This window comes from Melanerpes formicivorus, unplaced genomic scaffold, assembly GCF_026170545.1.
Source record: "Melanerpes formicivorus ecotype bairdi unplaced genomic scaffold, bMelFor1.0.p_v2 SCAF_14, whole genome shotgun sequence".
Lineage (NCBI taxonomy): Eukaryota > Metazoa > Chordata > Aves > Piciformes > Picidae > Melanerpes > Melanerpes formicivorus.
This window is the reverse complement of record NW_027142366.1, coordinates 5,315,097-5,330,878: the sequence shown is the minus strand read 5'-3', so window position 1 is coordinate 5,330,878 and position 15,782 is coordinate 5,315,097. Positions and strand designations below refer to the sequence as shown.

Genomic DNA, 15,782 nt, shown 5'->3' with positions numbered 1-15,782 from the left:
CCCCGGGCGCTGGGATGGATAGCGCGGAGTCCAACGCTTGCACAGCACGAAAAGCAGTACCGAGCGAAGGTGGGTGAGTGGACGGTGGGGGAGCTCCCGGCTACGTGACGGCGGCCGCGAAGCCCCACCCCCGCTGCCCGCGCCCTTCCCCATGAATGAACGGCGCGGGCGTGGCCGCGGGGGGCGGTGTCGCGGCGGCGGCGGCGGGGCGGGCCCGGGCGGTGACGCGCGGCGTGACGCGCCATGCCGGAAGCGGCGGGGGCGCTGGTTGGTCGGCGGCGGCGGCGCGGCGGCGGGGGGGAGGAGGGGGCCGCCCCGCGCTTGTTGTTGTCCGCGGGACTCGCTGGCAGGGAGGGAGGGAAGGAAGGAGTCGCTCACCGACCCTCAACGCCAACGCCGCCGCCCCCACCCTCGCCCGCGTCGCCCCTCAACGCCAACGCCGCCGCCCCCGCCCCGGGCGCGCGCGCGCGCTCCCGTCGGCACGCAGGTGAGAAGACGGTGGGGCGAGGGCGAACGGGAGGGGGGGCTTAGAGCGAGCCGGGATCGTGGGGGAGAGGCTGTCCGCTCGCCGCTGTCGCCGATTGAGAAAGATGAAGGAGCTGGGGAGCGCGGCTCCGTTCGGTTCGGCTCGGTCCGGCCGGGTCCGGTCATGTCCGGGCGGGCGGGGCGGCTGAGGTAAAAGTGCTGAGTCACCACCGCGCCGGGCACGTGGTGCCGCCGCCCCTTGCACCGGGCCGGGCCGATCCGAGGGCGCGCACATGTGCCCCGGCGGGACGGTGGCGGCGAGGGGCGCGAGGGAAAAGTGGCGGCTGGGGAAGCGCTGCCTGCCCCTGCCCGGTGGGCCTGGCTACTCTGGGGAGCCGGGGCGGGGGCTCCGCAGGACCCGCAGTCACACCTTCCCCGCCACCTCAAACCCCACGGGACGGAGCGGCCGGCTCCTCCCACACCCTCTGGGGACGCGGGGCTCAGGGTGTCCCCGGGAGGGGCCGGCGGGTTCCCACCTGGGCGATGCTTTCCTCTCTCGTCGTTATTTTGTATTCCTTCCTCCCCTCCTCACCGAGGATGAGCGCGCTGCCTGCCGCTGTCTTTGAATGGCTCTTAAAATACATGCGAGGAAACCTGTTGTGACGCCGCGCGTTCCGCCGTCTAAAAATAGCTGCTTTTGTAGTACGGAGGGAGCTGGGGCTCAGCCGGTGCCCGGCAGCGTGGCAGCGGCGTGCGGCGGCGGCCGGGCGTGGTGGCGGCCTCGGTGAGCTGCTGTCCGCCCCGGTTATCGGGCGGGAGCAGCCGCCGCGGGGGAAATGCCAGCCGAGCAGAGTGCTCCCAGCTGGATGGGCTAGGCTGGGGGGAGGTAGGGGGTGTCAAGGCTGAGCAGGGGCTTATCTGCCCCCAGCACGGCTCCTTTTGGGGTTGAAAGAGGGAGAGGTGCGTGGTGTGTTTGGGCTGGCCCCGGAGCTGGCGGGAGGACTGTGCCTGTGGGGGGAAGGCCTGGAAACGGGGTGCTCTGTGGCCACCCGGTTACACGCCGGTGGGAGGAAAGGAGATGTGACACAGTGGGAAGTAAGGGGATGGTGACATTGTGGGAGCAGGTGCTGCCGCGTGATGCCTGGTGGGCACGGGGTGGTTTGGCGATTTAGTCAGAAACGGGGTGAGTGGGTGGGGGAACCTCATCTGAGCTCTGGGTGAACCTCATCTGAGCTCTGGGTGAAGACAGTGGCATGAACTGTGGATACATCCAGGTCAGGAGCGAGAGGAACTGAGATCTCTGAACTCTCATAATGTGTCAGGGTCTGTTTGAGAAAGACCTCCTTCCTCCTCTTCCTCAGGCTGAGAGCCTGCTCTCCTCCCTTGTGGGCTGCTCCACGGAGGATTTATTTTACAGGTTCTGCCGAAAGCAGGCCATGAGGTCTGAAATTAGGAACGAGCCCCCTTTGGGCAAAGTTGTTACAGAAAAGGGAAAGGCCTCCATTTTCACTTTCACCTGGCCACCCCCTCCTTCACCAGCATAGTCCTAAAGCTTCAGCTGGGACTGTGGGGGGGGGCCGGGAGCTGGTGAGAGGAAAGTGCTCTCCCGGAAAGCCGCACGCCTTTTTCTTGCACTTTCGGTCTCTATAAGCCCTGTCTGTCAAGAAGCACAGCCCCGTGCCCCAGCCTGTCGCGCCGTGATGCTCTCAGGGTTTTAGCAGCAACTGAATTTACCTTGGGACTTTTCTCACTGATGAGACGTTCCTCAGCTTTTCCTTCTCCTCCTTCCGTGTGCCTGCCGAGAAGCCTTCCTCGTACAGTCACTTCCTAGAGGTGATGGACGCAGCCGTTGCCCAATGGCAGCACGAAGGGCTGCGCGGCACCAGAGTTAACTCTGCTCCTACCCGGCGGAGGTGACGGACGGACGGTGATCCTCCAGCAGCAGCGGCCGCGGGGCGATTACTGCAAGACTGGGGCGTGTGGTGACTCTCACCGTCGGGACACTTTGCCCACTTCTGCAGGCTCTGAGCTTGTCGGGGCTTTGCACCTGAGCTGTGTTAGTGTTCCTGGCTGTTGCTACACCAGGCTCGTGCCCTGCTTTGCAAGTGTTTCGGAACCAGAGGCAGGAATCTGTTGGCATGTTTTTTTTTGCTTGCCTGTCAAGGACAGTGTGCTTTGTCATGCTTTATGTCATTTCTGCTCCGTCACCCATCTCAGCAATCTGTTGCAGCAAGGAGTTCTCTGTGCCTCCTGGAAGGGAAAAATACAGATCAGCTTGATACACTCTGATTTCCGTCAACATTGTAAGATGATTAATGGTGTGGAATGCGCTGCAGAACTTGGTACTGAAAATGTCTAGCTGTGTGAGATGTTTGGGAAGCAAAGAAAGGACAGCTGGGAGTGCTGGCCCCCGCGGCAGTCGGGGTTTGTGGGACAAGCTTGCTTGCTGATCTTTTCTGTAAACATCCAGCTGTGGAATACTTGAGTGGTGCTAGCACTTTCAATTATCAGGAAGTTTCAGGCTCAGCACCCTGTGGAGATGAACAGGCAGTTTCCACTTCTGTCTGAGCTATTGTTTCAGGCTATCTTCAAACTTGGGCAGAGTGTCCTCCAGGCTTGAAGTGAGCACAAGTGATGCAGTGCTCTGTGACCATTAACGTGACAACTGGGAAGGAAAAGGCAGTGGTGAGAGTGGCTACCCTGCTGCTAAGCTCCCAGGCAGAGTGGCAGGTAGCATAGCTAATGCCATTGCTTTGCAGTGTTGCAGGACTCTGAAGAGCGATGTTGTTATGTTCCATTATTAGCAGCTGGTGAAGATGTCTGACTTGATGGCTGGCATGTGGGGTCAGGAGCAGTATAGTTAGGAATCCCAGCTCTGCCCCATGATCTGGCTGGGCCTATGAGCAAGTTATTTGTTGCACAGTGGCACAACTTGGATATCTAGGGGAGCATCTCTGGGCTAGTGATGCTGAGGCGTAATTTTTATGTAGCTCTGTCACTTATGTTTTGTGAGCATGTGATGGAAAAAGCACTGTATGCCTGTCAGTGCTGGGGCTGGCTGCCACATACCTTTCCCCTTCAGCCACCTCCTCCATGAAGTTTCTGAGGTGACACACAAGCGAACCCTCCCAGTTCTCTATATCCTCTGCTCCCTAACCACAGGCTCTCTGCAGCATCTGACTAGGTTGTTTACCAAACCACTGAAGACTCTCTGATCTGTGTCCAGGCTTCCCCAGAGAGCGCCTCAGAGAGCCGTGTCCTGGCAGCTCTCAAATGTGCTCTGAAGGTTCCTGAATCTCCTCTTTGCTGCTGGATGCTGGTTCTGATCCATAAGGGAAATGGAAAGCTGGCCAGCTGGGTGAGGGCTGCATGGAGCTCCTCTAGAACAGTAAACAGTGACTCACCCCCTCCTTGTGTCTTCTCTCTCTTCATGTCAAATATATTGCCTCGCATATGCTTCTACTCTCTGATTCACACCATCAACCCGTCCTTCTCCGCTCTCATTACAAATGAGTGACAAGCGTCAGTCTGCCTTACAGGATGTGTGAAGATTGTCAGAGCAGGAGAATGGCTTTTTGAATGATGGGAAGGGGGATGGTGCTCTGCCTGCCATGCTGCAATGTGCTGGAAATCCGTGTCGTGCCTCTGAGCGGCAGAGGTAGGGCAGTGAAGATTTAAGTATCCATAGTTCCCTTCAGTTCAGATGTTATCCTTGGTAGGCACATCCGTTTGGCTACTGCTCTGGAGCTGGGAATAACTTGTGGATAAATGAGAAACTCAACTAAAACAGCTGCCTGGGAACTGAATCGCTGCTTTTGGGAATGAGGGGAGCATTCCCTGCGTAACTGTTGGGGCCGGATCGAGGTGCGATGGCTGAGATCCCCATCGCTGCTTGAACCTTGCGCTGTTTTTTCTGCCCTCTTGAAGTCGTCGCTGGGCCGGCTGGAGGTGAGGGTTGCATGTTTTCAGTTTGCTGTACGTGTCTGGGGATGGAAGCTAAACACCAGCGGGGTTGTCTGCCAGACACTCGTGTTCTGGCCAGGGTTGTCTTTCAGCATAGAAAGAGTTTTAAATTGGAGTTCATCCGCAGGTGTCGGCAGTGACTTTGTAGTAATTCCTTAATGCGTAACGTGTTTGAAAGCCCTGTAGCGTGGAAAGTCTGAAATCTCATTCTGGCATGTTTTCTTTCTTAATTGCATGCTTTGTGTGGAGAGCTCTGTCCGTCAGGCTTTCTGCTGCCTTCCTCCCTCAAAGCAAAGGAACTGGGGATCTCTAGACGGTCAAAACTGAGCCCATCAGGCTTGGGATGTCAGCTGGAGACCTTCAGGATTTTGGGGAGGACGCTGCAAGAGGCATAGATGCCGTCTGAGAGAGGGAGAGGGCGTTGGCAAAGCTGTCAATGGGTAACTTTATTGCAGAATTACAAGAGCTCTTTATGTAACCCACAGTCAAAACACTTGCTTTAAATACAAGCGTGGAGCTGCACTGGAAAAGCCTTTGCCCCTTACAGTTGGTGTGTTGCTACTCGCCGCTTTATTTATGTAGCATTCAAGGAGTGTGGTACTGCTTACAGAATGGAGATGTAATGCAGTCCTCGTTCCAAAAAGCTGAGCTCCTAATTTTAGATGTGATGCAGCAAACGCAATTAAGAAAAGAAGGGCAGGAATAGGGTAAAGACTAAAAGGGTTCTAATAATCAAATGGCTGGCAGGGTCCCAGAAGACCCCTGGACAGCGGGTTTAGGGGATATTGGTGGGGGTGACACGTGTGCAGGAGGGTTTATGACTTTGTCATGGGGTTTTGGCTGTGGGAGATGCCATGCTGATTTTTGTTGCTTGTTGTTGGTAGCAGAATAGTTCCAAAGAGTCCCGAATGGGAAGGCTGTTGTAGGTGGGTAGATGGAGCCTGAGGCCCCACGGGACTGTTAGTGAGGCTTGCTAGTGTTGTTGTGTCAGTTTCGAGTGGAGCCAGACCACACCTGTGGGTTCACCTAGTGCAGAGATAAGACTCACTCTGGCACTGGTGTCAAGAACGTGAGTCTGGAGTCTGGTTGAGTATCCTGCTTGCACTGCCAAATCCAGCCCTCAGGGTTGGGGCAAACCCTGATTTCCCACCTTTGTTTAAAGTAGGCCTGGTGTCATGATCCCTGAACCTCTTAGCTCATCTGTGTGCCAGTAGTGGCTCTGACACATTGCTCCTGGTGCAGTAGGACAGATCCCTGTCCATCTCTGAGGGATACCAGGGTGTTTAAGTTTGCAGGAGAAGGCGGGCATGCAGCTCAAGACCCTGTGTGGAGTGTGAGGGCACCTGTGCCATCCACTGAGGAGTGTGCAGGGCAAACAGATGTGGCTTTGGTGGCACGGAGCAACAAGTCACTGAGGGGGTTTTATCAGGTGGAGCTGGAGCGTTGCAGGGGCTGACAGGTGCCCACATGATGAGCCCACCGGAGACAACCTTGCCCCTCAGCTCTTGTTTTCCACGATACTTTACATTTCTTTCCATCTCCGCACAGCCAGGCGGCCCTGTTCAGTTTTTCCATCGGCTGATGTAGAGAGTGCTTTGAAGAGGCGCTGGGTGAGGATCAAAAGGCTTTTTTTGTGTAATCGGTGGGTGTGACGGGTCTGCCGTCGGCCTCCCCCTCCGTTTTGCCTTTCCTTTTCCGCTTTTAGCTGCGCGGAGTGCCGCCAGCGGGACACGGCAGCGTTGCCCCTTCCCTTGTAGGGATGGGGGCGGCGAGGGAGGGGGCACGCCGAGGGAAGGAAGAGTTTCTGATGCTGTGGGAATGCGAGCTCTCGAACTCTGTAAACAGCTGGTGACTCACTGCATAACTATGGCACCAACTGCCTGCGCGGCCCGCAGGGCTCTGCGTCTGCAGGGAGGGAGCTGCCGGCCTCTTCCTTGACGCACTGGCAGCTCCTTTGCTCTCCTCAACTCGCCGGGACCATTTGGCCAGGACGACGAGGAGCTTTTTCCTTCCTCCTCCATGCTAGTGCGTGCGTCTGTGCCTCTGGTCTGGAGGTAGGGGTGGGCGGCACAGAGGGGAAGCGAAGAACGGCGCACGGGCAGTGCTGGGGTCTGGAGAGGTGTCTGTGCTCTCCGCAGATCCTGCTCGCCTGCAGCCAGCCCTCTTGCAAAACACGCAGTGTGCCGGCAGCCAGAGGTCAGACACATCTCTGTTCCTCAGAGGTGGCTGCTGGAGGCTGGGAGTTGCCCCTCTGACCTTTGCCCAGCTCTCTCCAGCAGCCCCGGTGAGACAAGGACTGCTGGAGGTGTGCTTGGGGTGGGGAATCAGTGCTGGAGGAGAGGAGGGAAGGACTCGGTCATGCTCTAGAAAATGCAGCGCACACCAGTTGCTGTAAGTGGCCCATTCATCACAGAGCATCTTGGCTGGTGCGCTGTGTGGCTGTCCTTGTCCCTCCTCCAGACATGGAGAGCTGTGCTGTCTCAGGCTTATAAAATAGAGGAGGTGCCTAAATACACTCCCTAATATCTAGGATAGTATCTTGCAGCTTTGCACTTACGGGATTATTTTTTTCCTCCCCTGGCTCTTCATCTGGGCTTTTACGTAAGTCGTGTGATGATGAGGTGTCTTGACTGGGAAAAGTCAAGTGACAGCAGCGCAAGCTGAGCCAGCACCTTCACCTGCACAGATCCTGCTGGTCCCCACACTCCACCTTTGCACCCCTCCCAAATCCTGCTGCCCCCCGTTTACAGATATGAATGAGTTTGTTTACTCTCCGACGACCTCGTGATGTCTTTGCACAGACATGACCTGAAGTCATTATTGCTTTTGGGCTTCTCTGTTTCCATGGTGACTGTCTCCGGGTTGGCTACTTTCCCAAGGTCACCATGGCAACTATCAGAAGGGAATCATGCTTGGGATGCTTTGGCTGGATTTTTCATGAATGATTAGGATGTGTGACACGATGCAGACGTGGAAATGGGGAGGGTTTGGGCTGGGCTGTAGAGGTGGGGGGGAAGAGAGAGAGAAGACTCCCGCCAGACAGACTGTGTGCTCCGCGGTGCTGCTGGGTGTGCAGCCCTCGAAGCCGCCCTGCGTCGGGGGGGAACCGACAGCTCATGCCCTCCCTGCGGGGGGAGCGATAGACAGAGGCTGTGATGGTGGCGCGGCCGTGGTCGCCTCTCTCGCGGTAGGTACCTGATGGGCTGACAACGCTGCTGCTGCCGCACGGGGTGAGGGCTTTGGGTGGAGGTGCGGGCAGGTGGATTCTCTGCAAGGCGCTGTGGAAGGGCTGTAGTCACCAGATAAGGTGAGAGTGAAGGGCAGCCTCTGGCAGGGAATGGTCTCTGGTGGTGGACATGCCTGCATGTCACTAGAAATATCAGGCAGGTTGGCTCTGGCAGCCTGAGGCTGAGAGGATCAGGAAGCAACAGTGTTGGTGTGCTGGGAAAGGCAAACTCCTGCCTTGCTTTGTCATCGGGGGGCTTTTGTTTCTGTTGTTTGGGTTTTCTGGTTGCGTCTCCTTTGGGTGGGGACGTCACTGGAAGCAGGTTACAAACCAGGCAGTTTTTTTCTGGGCTGCTGATTCAATTTCAAGCCAGGTTAATAATAAACAAAATAAGAATGAAGGGAGTTGTTGTCTTGTGGCTTCTCAGCGCCTTTTATTAGTGGAGGTAACTCTTAATTCCATCCCTAATAGGCCATTCTGAGCGTCTGGGATTCCTCTGGAGGGAGGTGAGCAAGTGACTGGGCCTGGGAGGCCACAGTCTGTGCTCCCCTTGGGAGGGGGTGGCACGTTGCAAGGCGGTGTGTGGTGGTTGGTGTAACTGCTGTTTACAGGCAGGAGTTGATGTCCTTGTCCCCCTTCCTGATCTGTCTTCTCTCATCTTAGTGTAGTTAATTACAAAATACGAGGTCTCTGGCATTAGAAAGCAAGGCACTTGTCCACACACATTTCTTGCTTCTGTCTGAGTGGAGCGACCTGATCTCTGAATCCATCGCTGTGTTTAAAACAACTATGTGGTTCCCTTAATGGTGGTTGAGTTGTGGGATTGGATGGTGTGTTGGGTATCTTCTTTTGTCTCCAAGATCACTGTAACCTGAAAATCTTGTTCTGTTTTTCCAGTTGCAATTTCTGAGCAGTTTTGTCCAGAAGACTGTGCTCAGGTTATGACGACTAATCCCAAACCGAACAAGGCATTAAAGGTAGGGGAGAAGGCTGAGTGGGTAATGCTGGGTGGCAGGGGTAGGCTGTCAGGGAGCCATGCTCCATGGGACATCATGGGTCATATGTGACTGTTCTTTTTCATTCTGAGATGCTCTTACAAATGGGTACTGATACAATTTTCCACTATCTGCAGGAAAGACTAAGAATAGAAGAGTACCAGCAATAACAGAAAGAAGTCTAAAGTCTCTGGGATGGCACAGAGACTAGCATATCCCAGTTGCTATCCAAGAGACTTTTGACTACAGCAGGTATTGGCAGCATCCCAAAACTAGTGCTTCCAGGCCTGTCTCGGGACTGGGAGGCACTGGGAAAGGGTGTGTTTGGCTGCTGTCTCTCACATCCACAAGACAGTAAATGCCTCAGATGTGTTGGGTTCATGGCAGTCTGTGCACAGATTATGCATGCATTGTTGCTGTTTCTGTCCAGCATCTTAGCTCTTCATTCCAGGTGTCCTGCAGTCTGTGAAGAGTCAAAAGGATGATGTCTTAACGGTCCTTCCCAGCCTAAATGCTTCTGAAAATAACTGTAGCAGCAAACCTGCTAGAGAAAAAGGCACAAGGCTTTGGTGTCTTTCTCATGTAACTTCAGAGTCTGGTCTGTGTGCCAGGAAAACTGAATCAGGCTGTGGTCCTTGAAGCCAAGCAGGCTTGGTTTTATTCATGACTTGGATGAGCAGTCTTCAATGAGAAGCCACAAAATGCTGAATTTAACCTTGTGTACAAGTGGCTATCCTGCTTTTGAGATGCTGCGCCGGTGTCCCAGCAGTACGCTGGGAAAAGCTGTCATCTCGAGCAGTCAGTGTGAATTCCAGATTCTGACAAAGAAATGCAAAGGCTTTCAGTTTCATTTACCTTTATCTCCTTAAAAAAAGAAAATCTCACTGTTCAGTTCACAGGGAGCGTGTAAAGCTCACTGCTTTCTCTGACTTAGAAGGGTTACCCAAACCCAGATGACAGCAGTGCTCAGATCTCTGCCATGTTTTATTTAGATGCTTTAGTGGAACCTGTGCTATCTAGAGTGTTTCAGGGGTGTTTTTCAGGTAGGGGTGTCACATTGCTGAGGGGTGGCCTGTCTCTTCTCGCTGTCCGGAGCAACCTTTCACGCAGAGCTGCTGCTACCCCTGTGCTGTTGGTATTTGCAGGTAAAGGAGGAGTCAGGAGAGAATGCCCCGGTGCTGAGTGATGATGAACTCGTGTCAATGTCTGTGCGGGAGCTGAACCAGCACCTGAGGGGGCTCACCAAAGAGGAGGTCATCCGTCTGAAGCAGCGAAGGCGCACGCTGAAGAACCGAGGCTACGCTGCCAGCTGCCGCATCAAGCGCGTGACTCAGAAAGAGGAGCTGGAGAGGCAGCGGGTTGAGCTGCAGCAAGAGGTGGAGAAGCTGGCCAGAGAAAACAGCAGCATGAAGCTAGAGCTGGACGCCTTGCGCTCCAAGTACGAAGCACTCCAGACCTTCGCTCGTACTGTGGCGCGAGGGCCTATTACCCCAACCAAAGTTGCCACCACCAGTGTCATCACCATCGTGAAATCGGCCGAAATCTCATCCAGTTCTGTGCCGTTTTCAGCAGCGTCCTAGTGCCCTCAGTGGGGGGAACTAGCAGCCTTTCAGAGGGGAGTGGAAAAGGCTCTTACGCATTGTTCCGGAGTCCTTGGTCACGTCAAGAATTGGCATTCTCACAATTCTCTTCCAAAAGTGCAAAAAAATAGGAGAAAAAACAAAAAAGAGAAGAAAAACCAAACCCAAAACCTACAAAGGGAACTTAACTGGCTGCTTCTGTCTGGACTCTGTGGCTCCATCAACCTCTCGTGTCCGGGATTTGAGCTCTGTATGCAGTACAAATTGCAAGATCTGCTTCCTTCTTCACCCTGCTTCCCCAAGCTCCTCTCAGCCATGGGCAACTTTCCACCTGGGAGAAGATAACCTGAGGAGCCTCCGGAATCTTTGTGAACGATGCTCAAGAGCCAGGAAACAGATGGACCGTAGAAATCATCATGTGAGATGAATGTATGGAAAAAAAAAGTTTCCTTTAGTGGCATCCTACTCCCTGTAAGAAGGGTCTCCCCTACCTTCCCCGCTTCCGTCTGATGTTCTGAGGGCAGGGCTAGGTTAGATGTCATCCTGCTATGAATGGATGGGAGCGGGAGGACGATGGAGACTAATGCTTGGGTCTGACCACACTCATTAGGAATAACTTTTTTTGTTTTCAATCCATGCTGTTAAAATATGGGAAAAATATACATATTTTACATATTTTAATATGCCCCATTACCTGTGTGGCCTGTAAAAACTACATTGCAGCCTCCTTTATTCTAAGCCCAAGTTTCCTGATAGCTCCTTCCCTAAGTAAGGTGTGCCTGTGAATTGGGTATATTTATGCAGTTTATTTCTTCCAAATGATCTGCAGTCTTGAAATACCAGCTTGTTGGGTTGGTTGGTGTTTTTTTTTCTCCTGGATTCCCTGAAGCTTATTAAGGGAAGGAGGCTCGGTAAATGCTGTGAAGAGCTGTGTGTGATGGGGAGGAGAAGGGGAGGCGAGGAGGAAAAATGCTGCAAGTGCTACCAGGTGGAGGCAGAACTGGCTGTGAGAGGGTGGAACAGTTCTGCTGGCATCAGCACTATGAGAAAGGGTTTATGCAGAGTATCTTGGAAAGATGTTTTAAAGCACTGAGGTGTAACTAGAGGGCAATAGCATTCAGAGGGGAGGAGAGGAAGAGAACCTCCTCTTGAGGAAAGTGTTGGTAGGTTAGTGATGAGCATCCCAGCTGGAGAGCTGGGCTCACCAGTCTTTGGTGACCAGAGAAGGGCTATGGGGAGGTCTGAAAGAGTCTTTTTCGTCTCCATAGAATGACAGGTGCTAAAGTTGGGATCCAAAGAGTAGAGTGAACAGACAACCTGTGTGAATGTGACCCTGAAACTTGACACATTCTCTTGGGAATGGGTGAATTCTCCTGAGAGACACATGGAGGGCAGGATGGAAAATCTGAGCGTGTGTGTGTGTGTAGGGGACAGAAGAATTGGGGTTGAGAAGTCGTTCATAAGGCTCTGAGCAATGGTTTGGGAGAGGGATTTCTGGCTTGGCAATGGGCAGGAGGTGGGAAGCTGAAAGGAGAGATTCTGCTGTTGCGCAGCAGCGCTGAAAAGATTAATGTTTCCAGGTCACTGTAAAACAAAAACAAACAAAAAAAAAGAAGCTATGTTGGTGTTTGTGTGTTTTGTTGTTGGGGTTTTTTGGTTGATTTTTTTTGTTTGTTTGTTTGTTTCCTTTTTTTCTTTTGAAGTAGGAAAGAAAAGGGACTGTGAGTTTTGCAGGGCAGGTCAGAGACTTGTGGAATGGACGATGCCTGTTGTTACGCAGGTGAGAAGAGAATGAGATTGCTGAAATTTTAGGTGAGGAGAAGGTCTCAGAGGATTTAGGCTCCAGAACAGAAAATAAAGATCACAGGAGAAGCCATGAGTGTTTTGGGCTGAAAGAGAATAATCAAGTGCCACCGTCGTTGTGAAGGGGACAGTGAATTGGCATCTGACACCCAGAATAATCTGTAGTTTGAGGCTTTGTCTTGCCTTGAATGGCAGGAAGTCTGTAGGAATTTATTGAAGCCCTACTTGTCTTTGGAAGAAGTTGTTAGCTTGCTTTTTCTTTTTTTTTTTCCCTTTATTTTTCACCTTGTCATTGGAGTCTCTGGATTTCCCAGGAGGGTCCTTTGTGAAATAGGTTAATGAAAAGAGAATCCTCAGACTTGGTTCTCATTCAGTCCTCAACATTGACATCCGTGACCTTACTGAGCCAGAAAGGGTGTGAGTGAAATGCTTCCTGAGGCTTGTTACTCCTTCCAGATCCATGTGTTCTGGAAGGGAGCAGGGAGTTTCCTTTGAGTGGTTTTCCAGCACAAAGAGTTTGGATGACACTTAGCGTTACCTCATTTCTCCTCCACTCCCTCCCTATCTCCAAACAGGCAGATCGATGTCCTGTGTATCAGTACCAGTTATTGACTCCCACAGCAGAAGCTGAGGAAGAGAAAGATGTTACTGTCATTTCCTGGTCCTCTCATGTTCTCCAGCTCACAGACTTTGGAAACTTTCCCAGACCTTACAGGTGCCTCCGAAAACAGACAAAATGGAGACTCCTGGCACTGTTGGGGCTTGAAATTAAAACTTTAATGAAAAAGGCCAGTTGACTTGAAAATGCCCGAATGCTTCCAGTCTTTATAACAGCTCCAGAGCTCCATAACATTCCTGGCTAGATAGGAACACCCTCTGGCTGCCCTTACCCCCCCTGCCAGGGAAATCAGACCAGTTGTACTGAAGGGGGGGGACACGGAGGTCGAGCTTTGTTCTGGGGAGGGGGGGTCGGTCTTTTTGCTGTCGGAATGAGTTGACAAACATATCTTTACGTGGCACTTCCCTTGCAGCCAAGTAGTATTTTTTTTCTTTAAATTTTTTGGGTTGTTTTTTTGTTTGTTTTTTTTTTTTTTCTTTTTTTTCCAGTTCTTGGAAGGGTGCCAAAGGGCTTGTCCAAGTGATTGCTAGTTTAGTGCTGGTAGGCACTTCAATCTCTGGTCACTCGCTAAAGAACAAGAGGCCTGGGTGTTGTTAAAGCTGTTGATACCATAGCCATGGTAGGTAATCCATATTGGATATCCATAAGGACCACGTGGAAATATTTAAAGAGAGAGAAATATATATATAAATATATAATTATATACATTTTATCGTACAGATTTTTGGTAAAAAAAAAAAGGAAAAAAAAATGCTGATTTTGGGTTGGTTTGGGTTTGTTTTTTTTTCTGGTTTGGTTTGGGGTTTTGGTTTTGGTTTTTTTTTTTTTTCTCCAAGTTTGATACTGTAAATCTTTTATTGCAAGAAATTGCCAGTCCAGGGCTCCCTGGGTGGTGACCTGGAGGGGAATGAAATGTCCTGGCTAAACTTCCACAGAGGGATCAGAATTGCGAGGTAACGTGGAGGGAGGAATGACCTGGAAGCTGTTGACTGCATTGGAGACCCAGCTCCTCCACCCTCCAGCCTGGAGGGCTCTCCAGTTTGGGGGTTGTCACAGTGCATTCCTCTGGGGTTGGGTTTGTTTCTGGTTGGGTTTTTCTGTTGTTGTTGTTTTGTTTTGTTTTTTCTCTCCGTCCTGCACTTGCAAGCCTGACAGCGAGGCTGAGCGCGGCACGGGGAGCTGGCAGCTGCCCGCAGAGGCGCCTGGGCAGCTCCAGCAGCGCTGCCCCGCAGCCCAACCTCTTGCTTGTCTCTTTGCCGCTGTAGTTTGGATGCTGGGGCTCCCTTCTCTGCCCTTCTTAATTTGTCCCCCCTCCTGCCCTGCTGAGGAGTGGGGGACTCTGGATTTGAGTGCTGGGATCCTCTCCCCTGAGCCTGGCCTTTCTTTGGTTGCTCCCTATCTGCAGTGTGATGTGGGGATCTCAAGCTGGCCTCTCCCCTGAGCCTGGCCTTTCTTTGGTTGCTCCCTATCTGCAATGTGATGTGGGGATCTCAAGCTGGGCAGGAGAAGCCAAAAGCATTGGATGGTGTTGGGCAAGAACAAGAAGTGACACCTCTGTTCTTGCCGGACGTGTTTGCTGCGCTCTCTGTTGGGAGTGGGGAACCTTTCCCTCTGGGGCAGCTCCAGATGCCTTTGAAGCGAGTCGGTGTCTCTGCTCTTGCCCAACTGTACCATCTGCTGGAGGAGTAGACCACAAAGTGAAAGCTGGATGACACTGCAGCTCGGGGGATGACCAAGGGAGGGACAAAAGCTGGTGGATGAAAGCTGGGAGCGGAGGCAAGCTGCGGTGGGGCCGGGCACAATGCCGGGGGGAGCACAGAGTGGTCAGGCCCACTGGGACAGCTCAAGACCCGGGGAGGAGGAAAAGGTGGCATTTATTTTTTTGTTCTCTCTCTCTCTCTCTCAAAATCATTTAAATTTCATTGTCATGATTGTTTTTATTACCAAAAAAAAAAAAGAAAGAAAAGAAAAAGAAAAAAGAAAAAGAAAAAAAAAAAAGGAAAATAATTAAAAGAAAAAAAAAGAGGTTAAAAAAACCACAGAAACAAAAAACTTTTGTAAGTGGATTTGTTTTCCTTTGTCTGTACTTCAGTCTGCTGGGGTGTTTCTGTAGATGGTGGATATTTGCTTTCATTTTATTTTTTGTTTAAATGATAGAAGTCTTCTGTTTGAAGTTGTTTTGGGATTTATTTTTTGGTTGTTTTGGGGTTGGATTTTTTTGGGGGGGGGGGGTCGGTTTTGTTTTTGTTTTGTTTTGTTGTTTTGGTTGTTTGTTTTTTTTTTTTTATCACCAGCTCATTCTATCCTCTGTGGTTACTCAGTAATTTCATTTCAATATTTATTTTTGTGCTGCTTTTTTTATTATAAAATAAATTATTGATATACCAAGCGATGTGGATTCCTGTTTGTAAGGCGAGTAAGCCCCCTGTGTATGTGTCCATTACTTTCTCTTGACAAGCCACAACGTAATTTATTGCTGTAAATTTAGCTGCAGTGACTGGTTTTTTTGTACCTTTCCAATAAAGCATTTTCTGGTTTCAGACTTGCCCTGGTCTATGGTCAGCATTTTGGAGCTTGAATTGATCTTCAGAGGAGCGTTGCGCTCTGCTTTTCTCGCCTGCCCGTCCCCCCGGTGCGGCACAGGGCTGACTGTTGGCTGCGGCACTGCCGGTGAGCGATGTGTTTTTGGGAGGCAGGCTGGGCTGAGGAGAGTGTGATGCTGCTCTGGCTACTGCAGGCATCTGACCCAGCCTGGTGTCACCAGCTTCTTCATCTCCCGGCCTCGCCGTGGTGCTTCCGTGGTGTATTTGAACGTGTTGAAGGGATAGCTCTTGCCCAAGCTGCTTGTCTGGTAGGTCTCGTGCTCAGACCACATCTCTCTGTTCTCCCAACCCAGGCTGTGCCCTTGTGTTCACTTGGGGGTATTTGTGGTGGCACAGGCTGGGAGTGGTGGCTGAGCTGGCATCTGCCTGCAGCTGTGTTGCTGGGAGATGGCTGTGGAGGCCCTCCTTGGCTTGGAGACCCTGTGCTGTGAGACAGGTCCCAGTGTTGTCCTCCTTTGGGTTGTGAAATCCCCCTGCACTGCTTTCCTCTGTGACTGCTTGTGAATAAACTGCTTTAACTCCTCATAT

The 15,782-nt window shown here is 52.0% G+C and overlaps 2 protein-coding genes across 8 annotated transcripts in view; one reads left to right on the top strand and one right to left on the bottom strand.

Annotated features, from left to right (window-relative positions):
* Window positions 1-2,303, bottom strand: part of LOC137445177 (lysosomal alpha-glucosidase-like) — a 16,090-nt gene extending 13,787 nt beyond the window's left edge. Inside the window, exons 1-2 of one of the 3 annotated variants that reach the window (XM_068146677.1) lie at window positions 2,200-2,285; window positions 1,002-1,097 (exon numbers count right to left, since the gene is read on the bottom strand). The gene's annotated coding sequence lies outside the window, so the exon portion shown is untranslated. Of the gene's footprint in view, window positions 1-1,001; window positions 1,104-2,199 lie in introns of those variants that run through there. The other 2 variants (XM_068146675.1, XM_068146679.1) reach the window with 2 other exon arrangements.
* MAFK (MAF bZIP transcription factor K) lies at window positions 404-15,782 on the top strand. Of its 5 annotated transcripts, XR_010988351.1 has the most exons (4): window positions 404-487; window positions 8,552-8,631; window positions 9,795-10,658; window positions 15,193-15,782. XR_010988351.1 is itself a non-coding variant. In XM_068146682.1 (3 exons), exons 2-3 carry the CDS (start codon window positions 8,596-8,598, stop codon window positions 10,227-10,229), a joined length of 471 nt encoding a protein of 156 aa, XP_068002783.1. In that variant the 5' UTR covers window positions 404-487; window positions 8,552-8,595; the 3' UTR covers window positions 10,230-15,041. The 5 variants fall into 5 exon arrangements, 4 of the variants coding, with proteins under 4 accessions (XP_068002783.1, XP_068002785.1, XP_068002784.1 ...); XM_068146682.1 differs by lacking the exon at window positions 15,193-15,782 and having other exon boundaries at window positions 9,795-15,041; XM_068146684.1 differs by lacking the exons at window positions 404-487; window positions 15,193-15,782 and adding an exon at window positions 6,462-6,482 and having other exon boundaries at window positions 9,795-15,041.